We start from the raw sequence: 22255 nt of genomic DNA, 5'->3' as shown, positions 1-22255 counted from the left end.
AATTGTTCTAAGAAATACTAATGTACTAGATAGAGACTCTCACCCTTTTTGCCCACCCCTACCCCATCCCCTTTTAAAGTTTGCAGGAGGAAATCTTATAATAATACCAAAAGTCAAATTGTGTAATGCCAAATTTCCATTCTGATACCCCATAGAATCTGATATAACCTCATTCATATAAGGAACTGGGGACATGGTGGCTTGACTGAGAGCCTGCTTAGGCCTCATCATGCGGTTCAGAATCGGGCTTATCTAAAACAAGGAGATGGGAGTTGGTTTGAGACCTCGTTTGAGTGGGGTTGCACTTCTTCATTTCAGTCTTTGCACTTCTGCTTAGAGTTAAGGATTTGGCTCAAGCTCACGTTATTAGCTCTGCTGAGCGTGTGCATAATCTGGACAGCTGGAAATCTAACTGGCCGGGAAATATCATTCTCCTATGTTTTATAGACATGCCAGGTGATTAAAATTTAAAAAAAAAATTGGAGCAGGTGCAGCCCCAATGCTCTAGACACGAAAGAAAATGATACCGGCTCTAATTACATGTATGTATGCATGCTCAGTCGTGTCTGACTCTTTGCGACTCCCTGGGCTGTAGCCCACCAGGCTCCTCTGTCCGTGAGGTTTTTCAGGCAAGAATCCTGGAGTGGGGTGACATTTCCTTCTCCCGGAGATCTTCCCAACCCAGGGATCAAACCCAGGTGTCTTCAAGGCTCCTGCATGGGCAGGCGGATTCTTTACCGCTAGCACCACCTGCAGGCGGTTGTGCAAAATACTCCACTGGTCTGTAATGTTTTACCAGCTGTAATGTTTACCAGGAGGCTATGGATAGCAGGGTGTCATCATTTTTTGGTATAGGAAAGTAAGGGTCAGAAAGATTACAAGCCAGCCCCAGTTCTGTTACGAGTCAGTGGCAGAATTGTCACGAGTCCCACCTGCTGGTCCACAGCCCGAGTCCCTCACCAGAACGCCTTTGACTCATAAGTGGGAGGCGGCTAGAAGGAGATTGCTCTCACGTTGGTTTGAGAACTGCTGGTTTGAGAACTGCTGGTTTGAGAGTGGGGTGGGGAAGTCATGTGTATGCTGTGGGGCACGGTAGTAACCACTGTCCCACACTGCCAGCTTCAGCACCTTCTGCGTGGCTTCCCTTTCACTTCTCTCCGTGTTGTTTAAGGATGAACACGTTCCATGCCGTAACGGGGTATGGCCCGTGCCCTCCTCCACTCAGATGGGCTTTCCAGGCCCACGACTAAGTCTTGTGGTGCTCAGGACAAGACCTGTATACAGCCAGTGAGCGGACTGTTTTATGTTCTGTTCTGCTATGCTGACAAATAGAACAGACCTTGCTAATGGCTGGAAGGGTGAACTCTTGAGCTCTTCACAGTTGCCGTGTAAATGCCAGGGCCTTGAGCAAGTTGCCTCTGCTGGGCAGACCTCCCTTCTTCTCTCTCCATGCCCGGCCTGCTGGCATGCTGAAGAGTCTTGTGCCTACTCCAGTGTTCATGTTCAAGTTCCACTCTTGACCCCGTGAGCAGCCACCCGCTGGCTACCCTTCAGGTCAAGAATGACTTATACTGATGGTGCAGTCCACCCTCAGGAGGATGGATGCTGAAAAGAGGCCTGCAGACCCTGGAAGTGGGGCTTTGGAGTCAGGGAATTTGGGGTCCTGGGCACTGGGCGTCTGGTCAGAAATGGTGGGGGGGCTCTGGGAGTCCATGAATCCTTGACGGTACAGATGGCATACCCCGTGGAGTGGAGTGGAGGAGGAGGAGGGCCAGAATCAGCCTTTGAAAACAGGGATTCCCCCAGCTTGTCAGAGTGCAGGCTCAAGCCTGGGGTTCTCAGTCCCAGTGCTGTATTGGAGAAGGCTCGTAGGTGCATATGAGATCTATGTCATTGTGGAAAACTGGCCTAGCTTCCCAGATGGCGCTAATGGCAAAGAACCCGCCTGCCAGTGCAGGAGACATGAGAGACGCGAGTTCGACCCCTGGGTCGGGAAGATCCCCCGGAAGAGGGCACAGCAACCCACTCTGGTGTTTTTACCTGGAGATTCCCATGGACAGAGGAGCCTGGTGGGCTGCAGTCCATGGGGTCGCAAAGAGCTGGACACGGCTGAAGCGACTTAGCACGCATGCACGCCACTCCTTTAATCAGTGGTCTGAGCCTTACCTTCATGAGGAGCATGCTGCCATCATAACATGCAGTGATTCTCTTGAGGGATCACATGAAAACCGGCAGCCAAAGCCGGGAGAGGAGGCGTCCGCGAAGGTTCCGTGCAGGCGGCTGTGAACGCCATCCCAGGGGCCACCTCCCCGTCCCCTCAGACGGGGCTGGAGAGCCTTCACCCGCCTGCAGAGAAATGCTGGGGAAATCGCCTCTGCTGTAGCATCCCTTTAAACTGTAAACCCGGGAATTATGCTCTGAGGGCCTCTTCAAAAGAAATTACTTTCCAGCGAGATTTCATGCTCTAATTTTCTCACAGTGCTGTTCGGCGGCTCAAGGGCCTGTCAGCCGCGGAGGTGCCAGCCGGGTGCGGCCACAGCGGCGGCCGCCGCGGACACCGCGCAGCGTGCCGGAAGCCCCCAGCCTCGCGCTCAGCCGGGGAACAGGTATGAGTCCGACTTTACATACTCATAAGGATTTCCTTTTTTCCTGACCTAAATACCAGTGGATGCTAGCTACCTAGGAGGAGAGGTGTTAGGGTTTGGTGTAACCTGAGGAACTGATTGGATGTGGAACCCTGGGAGAAAAAGTATTTTTTTACTCTGTTATCCTAGTGGCCAAAGTCAACAACATAAATAGCCTTAAGATTAAATGATTAAAATTGAATTAAAAAAATCTAAAAAAACTCCCAAATTCTAGTAACTTTATATCATATTTATAGAAAAGAAATCAGTTCATTTTGGAAAATACAGACAGAAAAATAAAAAACCCTGATAATCTCACCACCCAGTATTTTGTCTCTATACTTGTATCTATTAATATTTACTCAGTATATATTTATCAAAATGTGATAATGCTGCATACATTTTTATAACTTCCTGTTTTTGTTTAATAATATGACTGTTTAATAATATATTATAATATAATAATATAACTATTAAAAGTTTACATTATTTTAATAGCCTAAGAGTATTTCCTGGTAGCTCAGCTGGTAAAGAAACTGCCTGCAATGCAGGACACCTTGGTTTGATTCTTGGGTTGGGAAAATCTGCTGGAGAAGGGATGGGCTACCCACTCCAGTATTCTTGGGCTTCCTTGGTGGCTCAGACAGTAAAGAATCAGCCTGCAATTGGGAGACCTGGGTTTGATCCCTGGGTTGGGAAGATCCCTTGGAAAAGGCAATGGCTGCCCACTCCAGTATTCTGGCCTGGAGAATTCCGTGGACAGAGGAACCTGGTTGGCTACAATCCATGGGGTCGCAAAGAGTCGGACATGACTGAGCGACTTTTGCTCACTCAAGAGTATTTCATTAAATCATGATTTATCCATGTTATAGAGCATTGGTTATTTCTGGTATTTGAATACAAGAGATGATGGGGCTCCTCTGGTGCTCCGGTAGTTGAGAACCCTCCTGGTGATGCAGGGGACACGGGTTCAGTCCCTGGTCCGGGGAGATCTCACATGCTGAGCCGCAGCTAAGCCCGTGTGCCACAGCCACTGAGCCCACACACCACAGCTGGTGAAACCCGTGCGCCTGGAGCCCTGCTCCGCAGCGAGAGGGGCCGCCAGTGACAAGCCTGTGCACCCCAGCTGAAGAGGAGCCCCCCACCTCAGCAGCTGGAGAAAGACTGCGCTCAGCAACAAAGGCCCAGCACAGCCAAAAATAAATTAGTTTTTTAAAAGTCACCATTTAAAAAAAAAGAAATAATGAAGTGAGTGCTGCCATGAAATTAAAAGACACTTGCTCTTTAGAAGGAAAGCTGTGACCAACCTAGACAGCATATTAAGAAGCAGAGACATCACTTTGCCGACAAAGGTCTGTATAGTCAAAGCTATGGTTTTTCGAGTAGTCTTGTACGGATGTGAGAGTTGGACCATAAAGAAGGCTGAGTACTGAAGAATTGATGCTTTTGAATTGTGTTGGAGAAGACTCTTGAGAGTCCCTTGGACTTCAAGGAGATCAAACCAGTCAATCCTAAAGGAAATCAACCCTGAATATTCATTGGAAGGACTGATGCTGAAGCTGAAGCTCCAATACTTTGGCCACTTGATGTGAAGAGCTGAATCACTGGAAAAGACCCTGATGCTGGGAAAGATTGAAGGCAGGAGAAAGGGGTGGCAAAGGATGAGATGGTTGGAGGGTATCACTGACTCAATGGATATGAATTTGAGCGAACTCCAGGAGCTTGTGAAGGACAGGGAAGTGTTGGGAGCTGCCGGGACGAGAAAGGAACCTGCAAGGCAGCTCTTCCCCTTGAGGTTGTCCCAGGGGCCTGGTATGTCCCTTTCTTCCTTTTGTCTTACTGTTGTTGGGCTTTCTATTAATTTTTGGAAATGATAATTTATAGTAATAAGGCCTCGCTGGAAAAATCCAAGCCTTTTTGGAAATGCTTAAGATTGCTCTGGCTCAGGACACGACCATAAACATCAAGTCATAAAAGAAAAGGCCACAGGTATAGTTTGGCTGCTTGCGTAAAAGATTATAATGTTCTAGAATAGAAAAGAGTAGAGGTGTTTAGATTTAGAAGTAGATGTACTGCTTTAGTTTACTTGCTCCGTGGTTGAAAGGGTTTTTACTATTGCTATTTCCTTGCTGCTACTTGTTCATTGTTTCCCTTTTTTTAAACAACATGGGATATTATGGGTATTTTTGTAAAATTAGAAAATGGGGTATATAGGATTTTAATAGAAGACTTATATTAACCAGCTTTACTGCCATTATCTTACTATTAATAGAGGTGTTTTGCTGCTTTAGAGGTGTTTTTGCTGTTTAATAGTTAATCGTTGTAAATTGAGATTTTGTGGTTTCAGGTAAAGAAAAATATCAGGTTTTTCTCATGGTACTATTTTCAGAAATGTCAAACATGTTACTGTAACCCTTCCCATGTATTGTTTTATTGTCCAAAGAATTTACACTATATCTGAGATTTATGAAACATTGTGTTTGTTAGAGTGAGAATGTTACACCATTGAAGCAAGAAGATTATGTATGGGATATTTAAGTATAAACTCTGTAATTGGAAACATTCTAGATGAATGCTTAGGGGAAAAACATGGGGAAAAAAATATTGACAGAAGCATAAACCAATACCTGATGTAATATGTGGTGACTTAAGGGGGAGGTAACATTCATTCTATAAAAACTGAGCTATCCTAAAAATAAAAAAAAAAGCTACCTCTTCTATGCAACGTCTGTGTGTGTGTGTCTGTCTGTCTTCTCTCGCCGATGCCGTTCATCCTGAGGGTTCCCCTGGATCCTGCTGGGGCTGGACCCCGGCAGGGAAGCCTGGAGTGCTGTAGTCCATGGTGTCTCAAAGAGTCAGACGTTACTTAGCAACTGAACAACGACAATGAAGTGGTGTCTTTGCGAGTCATTCTGATGCCAGATGTGATGAAGGCCTTGTGCTGCCTAGTGCTCGGACTACACTAGACAACACTACAGTACAAATTTGTCGGCAAAGCCCTGAGCGATTTTTCAGGCTTCACGGGCCACTCGGTCTTATTTACTGCTCTTCACTTTTCCCATTGCAATGTGAGAGCAGCCACTGGTGATATGTAAACAAATGAGTGGAACTCTATTCCAATAAAAAACTTTATTTACAAAAGCAGTCAGGGGGCATGGGGTCAAATTTGGCCAATGGACTGGAGTTTGCCAAACCCTGTTCTAGAGGCAGCATAGATTCTCTGGCCAATTACATCTAGGGGATTTAATGAAGAGCTGGTATTTGTATTTTTTTTATCTTGATGCCGATTATATACAGCAGAGTAGAATTATTTTGTTCCTTTATTAATTGATGAGCTTCAATTTTGGTTTTGTCCAATTAATAGTTCAAAGGAAAAACCTTCTATTTTGAGAAGTCAAGAATAGAAATGGCAGAATGTGGCAAACTTTTCAAATGAGAAACTTTGAATATGTTTGCCATGAACACTTTTCCATTCAAACAAAGGGAACTTGGCCAATCAGACCTTGGTCTCAGATGTGCTGTGTCTGGAGGGGAGAGGAGATGGTGACCCTTGACTAAAGCTTTGCTCTTCACGTTTGGGAATAAAGGGTGTCAGACTAGGGCTTCCTAATGCTCCATTCATCATGCACAGCACAGTTTTGAATTAAGTGCACGCGTATTTAGGTGTTTTCACATCGTGTGTCTCTTTCATGTATAAGATCAACATGGTTTGCAAAAACATGGTTTTGCAGGACAGAGTAACATCCCATTTAAAACCACTCTTGTTCTGAGCTCAGGTGTTATAGATGAAAAACAGTTCTAAATCCCGTTTGCACATTGATACCCTCTGTGGCTTAGGTAAGTCTCTTAACCAGTAATCTGTTAACTGGCAGCAATCCACAGAAAAATGCTCTTAATTTATTGTGAGTCACAGCTTTTTGAGGGTGAAAGACAGAATCCCAGGAGAACTCCAGTGGCCTAAGGAGAAAGATTAAGAGAAAATAAGTTTCACAATATAATGAATCTGGAATTTTCAGGTATCAAGAAAAGAAAACTAAACACAGGTTTGTTAATTCATTGATATGACTTCTGGTCAGAGGGTGTGGAGAAGTTATGGAACAGTAACTTCAAAGTAGTTGTCTGGTTTGGTAAAAGGAGATTAAACCCCCTTTCTCTAACATAGTGGTTCTGAACAGAGAGTGGGGAGTGGGTATTTTTGTCCCCTGGGACATATTTGGCAATGGCTAGAGACGGTTTTGGTTGTCACGGCTGAGGTGCAGTGTGTGCAAATACCGTCTAGTAACTGGAAGCCAAGGTAGCCACTCAACCTCCTCCAATACACAGGTCAGCCCCATAACAAAGGATTACCCAGCTACCAGCGTTAGCAGGGTCGAGGTCAAGAAACCCTGGCCTGACAGTGGTGGGAAAAGTGACCTTGGTTAATCTATGGAGTGGGGTCTAAATGAGAAAATCCTTGACTTTGTTGTAATGCAGCTCTTCCCTTTCCCCAGGAAATGGTTCTTATTTTGAAAATTTAGGTCGAAAATTCAGATATCTACTTCATCCATCTAAAGTGTGTTCGATCAAGAAAACAGTTTCCACTTGTATAAATTTGACCCACTCTATTGCCTAAAATGATTGCCAAATATGATTAACACTTTTTTTTAAAAATTGCTGTTAAACTGTCATCATGATATGATTAGCTTTAGAACCCTTTATGAGCAATCTTCCAAACGAGAGCCATCTCAGCAGGATTGCGCCAGTCACTGCTTTAGCCGGAGGTGGTTTTGGCGAAGGAGACTGAGAAAGTAGACCCCTCAGCGTTTGTAATAACGGCGTTTTAAATAAACGTGAGGCTGCTTATTTCTCAGTCACTTTATCAAGAGTGAGTAGAGAGGATATCCATGTGATGGAATACTATTTAGCCATAAAAAGGAAAGAAGTACTGATTCGTGCTACAGCATGAATGAGCCTTGCAAATTTTATGCTGAGTGAAAAACCAGACACAGAAAACCACATATAACATTATTTAGGCCAATAGGCCAGGAATGATTCTATTCCTACTAACAGGCAAATCCGTAAGTAGATTAGAGCTTGCCAGGGGTGAGGGCCAGGGGGAATGGGGACTAGTGACGGGTATGAGAGTTTTTTGAGGGTGACAAAAATATTTAGGAATTAGAAAGCTGTAACGGTTGCCTAACCTTGTGCACATGTTATATTTTTGTACAGTCCTTTTTAAAAAAATTTCCCAGAAGCTGCTTGACTTTCTTTTTTGTTTCTCTTTGCTCATTCAGTAATAGTTGACTCTCTAGCTCGGAACTTACTTGAGTAATTTAGACTGGTGTTTCATAGGAGTTGCTTAAGTAGTTGGGTTTCAGGTGAAGGGTGGAGAGGTGAGGGGAAAGTGAGAAATTTAGTTCATCACAGCAGGAGGCGCTGAAAAGGAGTCCCAGCAGGCTCTGGAGAAGGAAGCGGAGTAGCAGGAAATAACTTAAGTCAGTAATAATATAATAATTAACCAAAGAGAAGCGTATTTATTTAGAGAGAGAGCTGGCCTAGTAGTTTACTGTGGAGGTTTAAAATGCTAGGGAAGCCCACAGCCCCTCTATGTAGAATGGAACCAACCTACGTGCCGGCTCCTGCTAAGTGACCGTGTGCGTTATCCGCTTAATCCTCCAAGTAACCTCCTGAGGTAACTGGTGAGCCCTCTGTTTTACGGACGAGGAGACTTAAGCCTGGAGAGATCAGGTAACCTGTGTAGTCATGAGGCAGTCTTGTGAACAGGACAATTTTAGGTGTATACCTTGACCCTCAGTCCCCAAAGAGCGGGGTCTTTGTTCAGAGCTGGCAATTTAATAGAGAAACACTGGGCGCCCAGTTACGTCCAGGGGCCGGGGTGGAGCTCGGAGGTGAAGGTCAGAGCCTGAACCGGGACGGGGACTGAGTGGCCCCGGCCCCTTGCGTTCACTGCGATGACCGTGACAAGACCTGCCACCCGCTGTTTTCGTCTTTGCATTGGACAGACGAAGTGAGAATCTGCCGGCTGGACCTCGAGTCTACCCTAGAGGAAAACGAGAAGTACTTCAAACCCACTGTTACCTTTTGTTTTATGCAGGAAGCCGAAGACTGGAATATTGATGCTGAACATGGGAGGCCCCGAAACCGTCGAAGAAGTTCAGGACTTCCTTCAGAGGCTCTTCTTGGATCAAGACCTCATGACACTCCCTATCCAAAAGTAAGATGCGTGTGGATGCCTGTCCTTATCTGTTACCTGTGCGGTGCATTTTGCCCTCCCTGGATCTCATTTCTGTAATTTCCAAAAGAAAAAAAAAATGGTTTTAGTGCATATTGGTTAGGGCTGGAGCAGCATTATTATTTTCTGTTGGCTATGAGAAAGCTGTGATATCAGAATATCTGTAGGGGAGAGAGATAGCCAGTCAGTAGGGATTTTCCCCTGAGCCCTTTCCTCCCCAGAGCTCTGGAAATTGCGGTGGTCTGGACACACTGCAGAAGGACCTTTAAAGATCTTTGAAGACAGATTTGTGCTTGGTACTTGACGACTGGCTGACACTCAGAGAAGCAATGAGTATTATTCGTTTGCATCGTGAAGGTGGATTCTTGCTGTCCTTCTTCCCTTCCTTTCCTTCTTTCTTCCCTTCTTCCTTCTCTCCTTTTTCTTTGTCTTTTAAAAATAACTGTATTTATTTTTGGCTGTGCTGGGTCTCTGTTGCCACACAGGCTTTTCTGTAGTTGCAGCAAGCGTTTCTAGTTGCAGCGCGCAGGCTTCTCATTGCAGTGGCTTTTGTTGCTGAGCATGGGCGCCAGGGTCCTTGGGCTGCAGGAGTTGTGGAATGTGGGCTCAGGAGTTGCGGCTCCTGGGCTCTAGCGCACAGGCTCGGTAGTGGTGGCGCACAGACTTAGCTGCTCTGTGGCATGTGGGATCTTCCTGGCCTGGGGATTAAACCCGTGTTTCCTGCATTGGCAGTGGGATTTACCACTAAACCACCAGGGCAGCCCTTTCCTTTTTCTTTAAAATAGGGTTTTTAAATAAAAAAAATTGTGCATGCATATGATAAAAATGCAAACAGTTAGAAAGTATTTACAGTAAAAAGTGAGTGCCTCTTTCCCCTTGGACTCTAGCCTTCCACTTACCCACCCCAGAGGTAAGTGCTATGAGGTCCAGAAATTGTCCATGGACATCCGAGAATATACACACACACATACACAATCCCCCCCTTTTACACAAATGTGAATGGGTTCATGTTTGTTATTTGTCACTTTGCTATTTTTTTCTGAAACCTAATAATGTATCTTGGAGATTATTCTGTAACAGATGGTATAGATCTTGCTCATTCGGTTTTCACGACTACGTAGAACTGCATGGTATGGTCATACCTTCATTTATTTAACCAGTGCCTCACTGATGGACACTTGGATTGTCTTCAGTGTTAACAATGAACTTGCTTGCCCATACATCTTTGCTCACGTGGGCAAGTATATCATGGGGTTAATATGCATTTTCTTAAATTAAGAGGGCTGTGCGTGCCAAATGTCTTGTTGTGCCAGTTCTTATTAGGTGCAGGATCAAGAGGGGTTAAGTTAGTGGCCGGCACACAGGCTCTGCACGGATGGTGGGGATCCTGCTGCTAGAGCCACTTGTGGGGCAGAGGAGGCTACTCCCTGGAGTCCGTCAGGTTCTCTCTCTCTAATCTGTGTCGAAGGAGCTGGCTGGAGTCAGTGACCTTGAGCTTCTAATCAAGCCTTCTAAAGGCTTGATTTTATTAGGCTCTTTTTAAATTTTGGCTTTTTTTTTCTTAATCAAGTAGAAAATGTTTCTGAGGTTGCTTAAGCTGGAATAAAATGATTTCAATGTTCAATGATTTAGTAAGCTGGGACCATTCATCGCCAAACGCCGAACCCCCAAAATTCAGGAGCAGTACCGCAGGATCGGAGGCGGCTCGCCCATCAAGATGTGGACCTCCAAGCAGGGGGAAGGCATGGTGAAGCTGCTGGACGAGCTGTCCCCGCACACAGGTAGGGCATTTCTCAACTCACGTCCCACTACCTTGTTCTTTCAAGGGGTAGTTATGAAATTCACAGCATTATTGGATGCCAAATGCAGTTCTGGGTGCCAGCAGCTCTCCATTTGAGGGGGTTCCTACATGATGGCCTGGCCGCCGACCTCAGTTCTCTGGCATTATCGTTATCCTCTGTCCTCAGCTGTATAGTCTTTCTGCTGCTTCCTTATGTTACAAGGGAAAACTAAGGTTTTAGAACATTAGCCTCAAAATGAAGTTGGCATTCACACCTCCAACTGTGAAAAAAAAAAAGAGGCACATATCATCGTTCTGGGAAGAAAGAAATCTTTGGGAAATGGGTTGAGGCTGCTGCTTCCCAGATGGTGCTAGTGGTAAAGAACCTGCCTGCCAGTGCAGGAGACATAAGAGATGTGAGTTTGATCCCTGGATCGGGAAGATTCCCCTGGAGGAGGGCATGGCAACCCACTCCAGTATTCTTGCCTGGAGAATCCCATGGACAGAGGAGCCTGGTGGGCTACAGTCCATAGGGTCACAAAGAGTCAGACTCGACTGAGCAACTCAGTGAATTAGTTCTGTGTGGATGGCTAATTAGATCAGCCACTAGAGCAGAATCAGCAGCTGTCACTGCGGCCATGAGCCTCTATGCAACTTTCAGCAACCGCTTTCAGCTCTTGGCAACACCCTCGTTGTGAGTCATTTAAGTGCCTTGTCATGCATGGCATTAAAAAGAGGGTTGCGTATATCTGGTGGCTGTTCTCTGAGAACCTCTAACACAAGTTATAGTGCACACATGAAACATTAACTGCACAAAGGAACTCGAAGTGCTGTATTTAACTGTGTTCAAGACACCATTGGTTGCAGGTTGCACCGTTGTTTTTTCATAATGTGCCCACGTGCATGCTAAGTCACTTCAGTCGTGTCCAGCTCTTTGTGACCCTATGGACTGTAGCCCACCAGGCTCCTCTGTCCATGGATTCACAAAGACATAAGACCTCTGCCAGTTAATTTTAAGACAGCGTCTGCTGTAGACCAATGCAAGATGTTTAAAAATGTGCATCTTAGGATACATGAAATGTGTTCATTGTTGCAGTTTAAGGTTCAGAATCAGGACAGGAGTGAGACATAGTGGGGACCGTCAAGGAGGGAGGCCTGCTAGGCAGGATCGAGAGCATCTCACTGAGTGTCATCTCGAATTACTCTTAGAACCCACGGGTTTGCGTCACATGTGGGACCAAAGGCTCCCATGCTTGGCGGAGCTTCTCACTTGGAAAGTTGCTCGGTTGCGCTTTGACTGTTCGCTTTGCTCGCTCCCTTCGCTTGTGGCTGCAGGGCCCTGACACGGTCAGCCACGTGTGACACAGGGTGTCTTTTAAATTGTCCGGTGAGGGGAACTTGACTGACGTCGCCTCACACACCTACCTAGAGAACACACTCCTAGGCATTAACAGTTTATCGCAGTGAAGGTTCGGGGTGAACCGGGTCTGCAGTTGCTGTGCTGCCCTCAGTGGACAGAGGTGCTGGGAAGACTCCGCTTGCCCTGTTGACATCTTAGTCCAGCGCCCGTCACCGAAGGCCCCAGTGCAGCCGTCAGCCTTGGAGAAGGAACACCCATGCATCGTCCTCATCCCCTCTTTGTGCTGAGGCTGCGGGCTTGTCCAGGCCCAGAGGGTCAGCCGTGGTCTCCACCTCCTGGGGCGGCCTGGAAGGAGCCCCATAGAATGACCTGGATTTACCCCAGTGTCCCATTCCCTGATTATCGGGGTCCTAGACCCTGAGGCGGGGAAAGGTTGAAGGCAAAGAGAGAAGGCGGCAGAGGATGGGATGCTTAGATGGCATCACCGACTCAGTGGACGTGAACTTGAGCAAACTCTGGGAGACGGTGGAGGACAGAGGAGCCTGGCGTGCTGCCATCCGTGGGTTCACCAGGAGTCAGACATGACTTAGAGACTGAACAGCAATGACCTACTCGCTGTCAGACACCTGGTGTTGACCCTCGGGCATGTCACCAGCCCCTGCGGCCCATGCTTGGGACTCTCTGAGGCAGACAAGTTCAATTCTGCCTTTCTCCTGCGTGGTAGATGGCCATCTCGTCATTCCAGCAGGCCTGCCCTGGGGGCAGAGGGGTGTTTAAGGAGGCCCACGACCACCCACACATTCACTCATCAGTGGCCTGGCCAGGGCCCTGCCCTGGTGATGCTGCTACTCAAAGTGGAAACACATGGCTTCTACTCACGAGAAGCTTCTGGTCTCATGCGGCCTTGCCGCTCCAAGGCCAGTCTGCTCCAGGGGCCAAGAGGAAAATCTTCTGAAGCCTTAGTGGAGCGATTCTCTACAAAACCAGCCGATGAGGATGTTGTAAACAGCCTCAAGGTTTGGCAGCTTCTTTGGGGGAACTTTGCACGAAAGGCTAATAAGACGATTACCAGACTTGGCTCCATGGCTCCCTCAGGGCTCGCCCAGGTTACCTGGAAGTTTTTTGTCCCGCTGGCCACACTTCGCCGGGTGGACCCGAAGCTGGCAGTGGGCCCTCCGCCGCCTTGGGGACTAGCAGGGGTTCCCTCCCTGCCTCCCTCCTTCCTGCTTCCCTGTCTCTGCATCTCTTTCCTCCCTTCTTACAGTTTTTATCCTGTAAAATTATAAACTTTATTTCTGAACTGTGTCTATTTGTTCATGTATATTTGGAAAAGCTCTCTTTAGGCGAAAAAATTAAAAAGGTGTGATGATCACAACCAGATAAGAGTGTTTCATATTCCCGTCTGGGGGGCAAACAGTTGTTGCTTGGTAGCCAGGATAGAAAGTTTGAGGCTTGCACAGGCTCTGCACAGACTTGAGTATTGCCTAACACAGCGCGCTCCACGAGGTAATATAAATTGGAATCCGTTTCACAGAGTTAGACTGCACCGCAGTCATTTAAGGAATACAGAAGGAATACAGATGAGAGGTGTAGTCATTTCAGTTCATGAAAAGTTAAAATCTAAAATACATTTTTAGGGCTTCCCTGGTGGTCTAGTGGTTAGAGATCCGCCTGCCAGTGCAGGGGACGCAGGTTCTATTCCTGGTCCCGGAAGGTTCCACCTGCCTCGGAGCAGCCTAAGCCCAGGGCCTACAGCTCCTGAAGCTTCTTTAGCTGTGCACCTAAAGCCTGTGCTCGGCCACAAGAGAAGCCGCTGCGGTGAGAAGCTCACTCACAGCAGCTGGAGGGCAGCCCCTGCTCCCCGCAGGCAGAGAAAGCCCACGTGCCGCGGCAAAGACCAGCGCAGCCAAAATGAATGATCATACATGATCCTGTTTTTAAAAAAGGAATACAGTAAAATATATTTTAAAAGCAATATCTAGTTATATGCACTGTGTCTGCTTTCAGTGAAGCTCTTGAGTAAGTGCTACTCAGTAAAAGACTTTTATTCTTTATTGGATGCAAAATGGGATCATTTCAGGCTCAGCTGGCTTCCCCATTCCTGGTTGTGTGAGATCAGGCAGATGACTCAACTCACTGAGCCCCATCTGGAAAATGGGGATGATAATACACTCCCACTCCTAGGATCACTGTGAACATTAAAATCAGAGAATCCTGAGAGGCATTAGCATGGTTACATGATAGAAGTTCAGAAGACTTGAGCTTTTCTTATTCACCATGATCGGCTACAAATTAAAAAGCATCATAATAGCTTCACGCCCTTCTCTCAAAGAGTCATGTACGAATCAGACGTTTGAACTATTGCCCATTGCTAATGAATGGAGTGGAGGTTAATGAAGTTTTACTGTTTAAAAAAATGGTTTTTCTGGGTTTTTTTTTTTTTTTTAACTTCTCTGTAGTTCTCACCAGAGTGCGCACTGGGTGGCTGCTCTGAGGGTGGATGAGGCGGGGTCAGCAAGTCGTGTTGCGGGCTCGCTCTGGCCGGATGTGGTGCCCACTAGACGGGGTGCTGGTTGACCCCCTGGAGCCGCCTTCCTCTCCCCGAGGCAGCTGGGAGCCTCCGTGAAGGCTTGTTAGTTCCTCAGGATAGGCCCAGTGCCTTGTCACTTTTTCTGAAACATGTTTTTGCAGGCGGACCGTTTGGAAAGCATTATCTGTTCTTTCCAGAGTGTCTTATTCTGTCTCACCTCCAGATATGGTCGCTACCCCACCTTTATCTGTGAGGGAGGCCTCTCCACCTCTCTGAGTCTGTAACATCTGAGAAACTCCCGGGCCCTGGGCTTTTAGGCTGCAGCTTTCAACTCCCGGCAGCCTGTGGAAAGGAAAACGCCAGAAGCCGGGTGACCCACAGCATTCGGGGGAGCTGGCTCTGTCAGTCTGATCATTGTATTGTCTCAAAATAGATCAGAAAGCAAATTCCACTTCAGCCTCAGCGCAGAGCACCGAGAGCTCCTGAAAAGTGGGCCTGATGACCCTGTGATCGTGGACGGTTTTAGCGCGAACCTCGTAATCTTTCAACAAGCCGTCCTTGGGAGTTTGCTTATCGGGTTCTGTCCTCTGGGGGTGTTTAACGGCAGGCCACCATGTTTTATGCAAGAGACCAGAAAATCGGAGGCCTCGAAGGGCCAGGCAGCCGAGCAGGATTTCATTTGTGTCCCCTCCTTCCTCTTTTTGTAGTCGGCACTGGGGAACATTGAGTCAGACCATCCTCCCCACGCACAGACGTGCCGCTACCCCCCGGGTTGACTCTGCCTCTGTTCTTGACCGCACGGTCCACTGATTCGGTCCCCTGGTCAAGTTACTGAGGGATGCACGTATATATAATACATATATAATACACACATACATATATATAATACACACATACACATATATAATACACATTTATTCATATACATAATACACACACACATATATAAAATATACATTATAGTATATACACAGAGACACACACACAATTAATGTATTATCTTTTCCTTCTCTTCAACTGAAATGTTTTCTTGTGGCAATTTAGCATCATATTCTTAGCTGCAGCCCTGGCTGAGGCCTGACAGTAAGATGACCTTGGTTTTACTAGACTTAACGTTTATGTCATGTATTTTCAATTTCATCCCTGAGTATAAACTGGGTATAATCCTATGAAAAGACAAGTAAACAGGATGCATGAGTGTTCAGTTGTGTCTGACTCTTTGCCACCCCATGGACTGCAGCCCACCAGGCTCCTCTGTCCATGAGATTTCCCAGGCAAGAACACTGGAGGGGGTTGCGGTTTCCTTCTTCAGGGGATCTTCCCGATTCGGAAATAGAACTGGAGTCTCCTGCTTGGTGGGTAGATTCTTTACCACTGAGTCACCTGGGAAGCCCTGGGTAACTTTAGGAAGCTTCCCCTTTTATGATTTTATAAATGCCTAAAAAAATTGGTTGAGGAGCTTTTAAAATAATAAAGGAGGAGATAGAATTGGTAAAGTGATGGAACGGGAATACAAAGACACCCCCTGACTTGGGACATTTAGGAGCCAGAAAAATGATTTTATTGTTAATTTTTGTCCACCACACTCAGCATGTGAGGTCTTAGTTCCCTGACCAGGGATCGAACCCATGCTCCCTACATTGGAAGCAGAGTCTTAATCATTGGATTGGCAAAGCAGTCCCAGAAGAATGATTTTAAATCCCACTCAGTGCCTCCAAGTTAAGCATTGTTGTTGAGTTTGGTCTTGTTTTTCATGTAAGTGAGGAGAATCGTTTCAATCATTTGTTATCAATGAACTTTTATTGAGTATCCCAGAGCTTTCATGTAGATGAGGTGGCCTGGGGTCTGAGGGAGCAGGAGAAGGGAACTTGGGTGATGAGAAGGCTGGGGTGAAGTGGTGGGCATGGACGGAGCACAGGCTCTGGGGTGAAGCGACCACAGTAAATCTCATCTGGACCATCTGCTAGGTGTGCCTTTGGGTGGCTCATTAACCTCTGAGAGTCTGTTTCCTTATCTGAAAAACAGGTTTTAGATGAGAAGAAAAAAGTGCAGTGTCTGCTGTGGTGCCTGGTCCATAGAGGAGGTTAATAAATGCTAGTTCTAGACTAAATAGACTAAATAAATGCTAGTTCTCGACTCCTTGCTCTTGAGTCTCTCTTGTCTTGGCCAAGAGCAGAGAATAAGACATGGAAGCTTGAGTTTTAAAAACCACGTGTTCCATGAAAATATATGTGTGATGGGGAAGGTTGATCACAGAAAAAGAGTGGTGAAAAATGCATCTACCAGTGAAAGCCTGGAGAAGATCCAAGGAATATTCTAACCTTGCCCACATTATCAGCCTCACAGGAAATTAGGTTAACTGTCCTTTGTTCTGGGCACTGCATTATGTTCGGAATGTATATCAAGATGAATACTCTCTCCTTTCCACACATGCTTCCTAACAGCCCCGCACAAGTACTATATTGGATTCCGGTACGTCCACCCGTTAACAGAGGAAGCGATTGGAGAGATGGAGCGGGACGGCCTGGAGAGAGCGGTCGCCTTCACGCAGTACCCCCAGTACAGCTGCTCCACCACGGGTAAGCCTGCCTTCCGACGGCGGGGGCGGCCCGGCCCCGCTGAGAACCAGCAGAGCGAGGGCCGGAGGAGAGGGTGAATCACTTTCGATTTGAATGGCAAATCCAGCCTGTCTGTGTTAAACGCGAGAGTTCAGGTCAGTCTATTTGAGATCTCATGGTTCATCTGTCCCTTGAGTTATTAGCCAGTGCCCTGAGAATTACAAATGGTGGGTGAAAGGCAGCGGCCTCCAGGGTCCAGTGCTTTAATGCATGTAGAATGGAGCTGCGATGCACCTTAAGTCACTTTCTGTGTTTGTGTAATAAACCTTTGTTTTTATGGCTATGCCAGTATTCTTATTAATGCAGCAAAGGTGATAGATGTTTCCACTTTGCAAGCAGAGGTGTCCATACAACGTTGGAAATGTGGATATGTATTTTGGTTACGGGTTGGTCCTGGTCAAACCAAAGCCCAGTTTAGGGTTTCCTCAGTGTTCTAGATTTGAGCAAGTATTACTAGGTGGTGTTTCCTAGATATTTAATTGGAGCTGGAGGATAATGTTTTGCCAATCTCTGTAGCATTAGGTATAGGTAAATCATCTAATGTCAGCCACAATTACATTTGTTTGCATTCTTTTTCAAGGCTCTGGGGTCAGCACATTTTTACTTCTAAATTGCTTTTGGACATTAGTGCATATTATTTCTATAACAGGAAGGAGAAGACAAAAGGCTACTGGAAGAAATCTTGGAAGCCTAGTGTGTACCTTAAATATTTATTCAGAGCCCCTATGAAAGTGCCTCAAGAGTTTGAATTGTGATTTCTTTTGGATATGTGCCTTTAAAATGTCTGGTAACATGTATACCATGTTATTGGAGAAAAATTTTATGACCTTTCTAAGCTATACTTTTTGCCTGGCTTTCAAAAATATACCTCAACTCACCATGTACATGTCTGCTCTCAAAATTAAGCAAGAAGATGGTTATTTATGTGACAAAGGGTTGACGACCGGCGCATCTCCCAGCTGGCTCGGCCTGTGTGTGCCCCCTAGGACACAGGGAAGGTGCAGCCTCGCTGCAGAGGTGTGAAGGCATGTTCATTCCTGGAGGCCACTAGAGGGTCATTTATCTGTTGCTTTATTTATACACATGTTGTGGCAGCACCAGTATATTTGATGTATCAATCACTTTTTTTCTTTTTTTTTAATATCTGCACATTTATTGAGTTTATCATGTAAAGTAGAGAGATTTAGGTCTTCCATAACAGGATTCTGACAGTATTTCCAATTCTTTAGTTAAGGTTTCTGTCTCTGAAAACTTCCTACTTTTTATGTAGTCTTGCTTTGATCAATGACCTTTTTTAATCAGGCAATTTTTTTTTTTAGTTATGCTTTCCCCTTAATTACTACTTCAGGCATTTCATCGAATGTTTCTGAGTGATCCAGAAGACCTCCTGTGGCTTCTGGAAGTCCTTTTCTATTGGCTTGACCAAAAAGTTCCTTCAGGCACGATGTTACAGGAAAATCCAAACGAACTTTCTGGCCAACCCAATCCATCTGGAAATGAATGTTCCTCTGTGAAATGTGGCTTGCAACATGCAGGTGGCGGTGACTGCTTCTTGATTTCTGGAGAGACGGGTTTTGAACCTGGGATGGACTCCATTTGGATTTATCTGACTCATTGCCGTCTGCTCAGAAAAATGGAACTGGATTTATTTTTTTGAAAATCGAGTCTTAGCCTGAGAGTACATGTGCTGTCAGTATGGCTTTGTCCTGGCAAGCATTTTTTATTTGGAGACCTGACTGATGAATAGTTCTAGTAGAGAAACTAGTGGTATCAGGAAGCATGGCTGTTTTGGGAGCATTTGCCCCACGTGAAGATTGATGAGGAGGCCCCATGTTAGGGTTGGTTTCATAGGATTAGGGCTTGGCCCCAGTGCCAAATCCTCTAGGCCAGGAAAAAAATTGCCCTGGGTTGGCACCATCTGCTTTCCTTTCTTTAGTCTTTGAATTTTCATGTTAACCATCTCTTGCTTAGAAATACAAGTTTTGATAGATTACCTACAAGGATTTGGTACCCATTTAACTTATTCTAGGGAGTGAGGATAATTGAATAAAGCAGATAAAAATAGAGAATGAGCTTAGAAGCCTTAATAAGCTGCTATTCTTGTCAATGAGCCATTAAAAAGGATGATTATAAAGCTTTTATTATAATGTGGAAAACATTCATTCATAATGCTAAGGAAAAATGCCCTAAATATTCAGGATACAAAAGTGCCCATATACTGAAATGAATTTGTGAAACATCACAGCTATAAAGAAAAATCACTGGAAAGAACTAGTTAGAATAAAACAATGATTGTGGTAGCATGCTGGGGTTATGGCTGGTTTCTTTTTCCTCTCTTTCCTACCCCCTATATTTCCAGTAAATGGGGTTGATTCCCTTCGTAAAGGGGAAAAAAAATGTAACATGTTTTCCGTTGTAAGACTTGGTCCTTGCAAATAACGACCGCTTATATTTCATAAATCCACCGGCACTGTGCTTCTCTAGAGAAGTGGCCTCACTAATCTTTGAAAGGTCGTTGAAATTGATTGCTTTTTAGTGCTCTTCATTTGCAGGGTAGTTAGATCTATATGCATTTTAGAGTATTGAAATGATCGTAATTAGACTGACTCAGTGCAGAAGTTAGCTGCTTTGAACTTATAATTACTGCCTTTACTAGCCGGTTTTTTATTTTCACCATAATCCACATGCATGTCCTAAGTGGCCCCTGTATATTTCAGGCAGCAGCTTAAATGCCATTTACAGATACTATAATGAGGCGGGCAAGGAGCCCACAATGAGGTGGAGCACAATCGACAGGTGGCCGACGCATCCCCTCCTCATCCAGGTAAGCCGGCCACGGCCAGCTGCCGCCCCAGCTTCTGGGCGGGCCAGGCTCTTGTCCCAGCCCGCTTTGTGGCGTCCTTCCGAGCCTACTGTTCCTTAAATCGTGTGCTGGGGAATAAAAAAAAAGGTATTTGAGTCTTGATTTATTATGCCAGGAGAAAAGAAATGTAAAGGTTAAAGGTTTCTTCCCTTTCTTCAGATTAATAGTATTAATTGCAAACTATAGCAGAATTATGTTTTGAATTTTGTATTTCACAGTGACCGAAAGAACGTTAAAGAATATGCAAGGGAAAAGAATTATGCAGGGTGTTTTATCTAATCTCCATTCATAGACTGAATAGCCAACTAATAGATTCTCTATTTTCTAAATCCGTTAAAATATCAAGACCTAAAGATTTTAAAGGGAAATATATCTACATGCTCCGAGACACAGAATAAATTTAACATTTCAACTGAGAAAATGTCATATATTAGAAGAAGTTTCATATTTCCCCTACGCAGTTTATATACATAATAGTTATAGTAACAGATGCTTGGTTTTAGGAGAATCAGTTAAAACTACAGTTCCAACGCTTTGAAATGGTGTTAGGATATACTTTTTCACTCTTTGAATATGGGAGTACTACTGGGGATTGTCCATCATACACACACTGCTTGGTTCTGTTGGCAGAAGTTTTCTACCTTTGAGTTAGTTTAGGTAGAAGAAATAGTAAGTGACGTGGGGCTCATCTAGTTTATGTTTCATCCCTCGGAGGTTCTCAGGCAAAATGCCTGCTTACACACTTTTTTTTGAAGCCTGGAGTCACGTCAGTCTGTAACCACTAGATGGTGGTAGACCTCGCGGAACGCCGGCCGGCTCGCCCCTGAGCGGTCCGAGTGCATAGGTGCTGTCAAGGGTTAACGCGGAGGCCGAAATTCAGTTTTAAGCGAGAAGTGGGCAGAAGGCGCCTCCCCCTCAGGGATGGGTGTCGTTTTGGTCCAGGTGTGGTGTCCCCACCGAGTGTGCTCTTTCCGGGGAGGCGGTGCCCGTCCAGACCGCCCGCAGCCCCAGCCTGGCCTGCCTGCTCCGCTCCGGAGGCCCGGGCTTGGGAATGAGGGGTGTCTCAGGTCAGCGGTGCCATGTGGCAGCAGAGAAGCGGGGATCTGGGCAGCATCTGCCTGCCCTGATCGAGGCGGTAATTAGATTTGCATTAAAATTCAGTCCTTTGAAAAGCGGGGAAGCCGAAAGATGGAAAGGTCTCTTAACTGAGGAAGTCTCCCTTCATAAAATGAAAGGGAATTTTAGAGGCATTTATCCGCCCTCCTCGATGGAGTGATTGAAGGCTCTGAGAGCCGCCCGCCGCTTTCATTCTGCAGAGGGGCTGCGCCTGGAAAATACCGCAGATGGGTTTAGATGATTTCAGGGCACTTCTGCTTGCCCACGCCTCTCCTCGTGCTGCCGACGGCTTAGAGTCTGCTGTAAGCCCTACCAAATTGTGTCTCTACTTGCATGCAAGATGATAAAAGGAGAAATCCTACTAAAATCTTGAGGAGACAGAAATTTAGAGTTTATTAGTATTATGTGGATTACACGAGAAGGAGATTTGATATCTAGTGGAAATGGAAAAAAAAAAAAAAACCACCCCAAACTAAACAAAAAATTAAAGCTGAAACTAAAAATCTTGTGTTTAATCTACATTTCTACTTATAATACATAGTAATTACTGAAAATAGCCATTTTGCTTCTGTTATCTAACTGCTGGAATATTTAGAGTACATGTATGTTGCAGGCTCTCTTTGAACTTTGCACTGGGCCTCCTTATCTGGGCTTGTACAAATATAATCTTTTCTGAGCATCCTTAGTCTACTAACACTGCAGAGACCACCAGAAAATACTGTTTATGTCGGTGTCTCATCCTATCACATTGACTCTGTAGGTAAATTATACATTTTGAAAAGGGAGCAAACTCTCTAAGCACCATTTTGTGCCTCTGAGCGTTAATTTATCAAAATTTGAGGGGTCTGAGAAAACTAATATTCCAATTTTTGTTATGGAGTAATTGCTCATCCTGTCATATTAACCACTGATGTATCAAAATGCCATCAAGTGCAAATGTACATGATTCTGGTAAACTGTCCTTGATAATTTTTTTAATATTATGTTTTAAAACATTTTTATTTGGAAATAATTTCAAGCATGCAGAAAAATTACCAGAATAGTATATATGGAACTCTCATCTCTTTAGATTCCTCTGTTAACATTTATCCTACTTTATCATTTGCATACCCTTTATGTGTGTGTGCATGTG

General features: G+C 45.3%; 1 protein-coding gene across 2 annotated transcripts in view; it reads left to right on the top strand.

Annotated features, from left to right (window-relative positions):
• FECH (ferrochelatase) overlaps positions 1-22255 on the top strand; it is a 35624-nt gene that overhangs the window by 3383 nt on the left and 9986 nt on the right. Inside the window, exons 2-6 of one of the 2 annotated variants that reach the window (XM_043889249.1) lie at positions 2480-2606; positions 8719-8838; positions 10489-10637; positions 16971-17105; positions 19862-19968. In XM_043889249.1, coding sequence (XP_043745184.1) covers positions 2480-2606; positions 8719-8838; positions 10489-10637; positions 16971-17105; positions 19862-19968 — 638 coding nt within the window. The remainder of the gene's footprint in view (positions 1-2479; positions 2607-8718; positions 8839-10488; positions 10638-16970; positions 17106-19861; positions 19969-22255) is intronic. The other variant, XM_043889250.1, reaches the window with a different exon arrangement.

This window comes from Cervus elaphus, chromosome 27 (assembly GCF_910594005.1).
Source record: "Cervus elaphus chromosome 27, mCerEla1.1, whole genome shotgun sequence".
In the NCBI taxonomy this organism is placed as follows: domain Eukaryota; kingdom Metazoa; phylum Chordata; class Mammalia; order Artiodactyla; family Cervidae; genus Cervus; species Cervus elaphus.
This window is presented reverse-complemented; position numbering and strand designations above follow the sequence as displayed.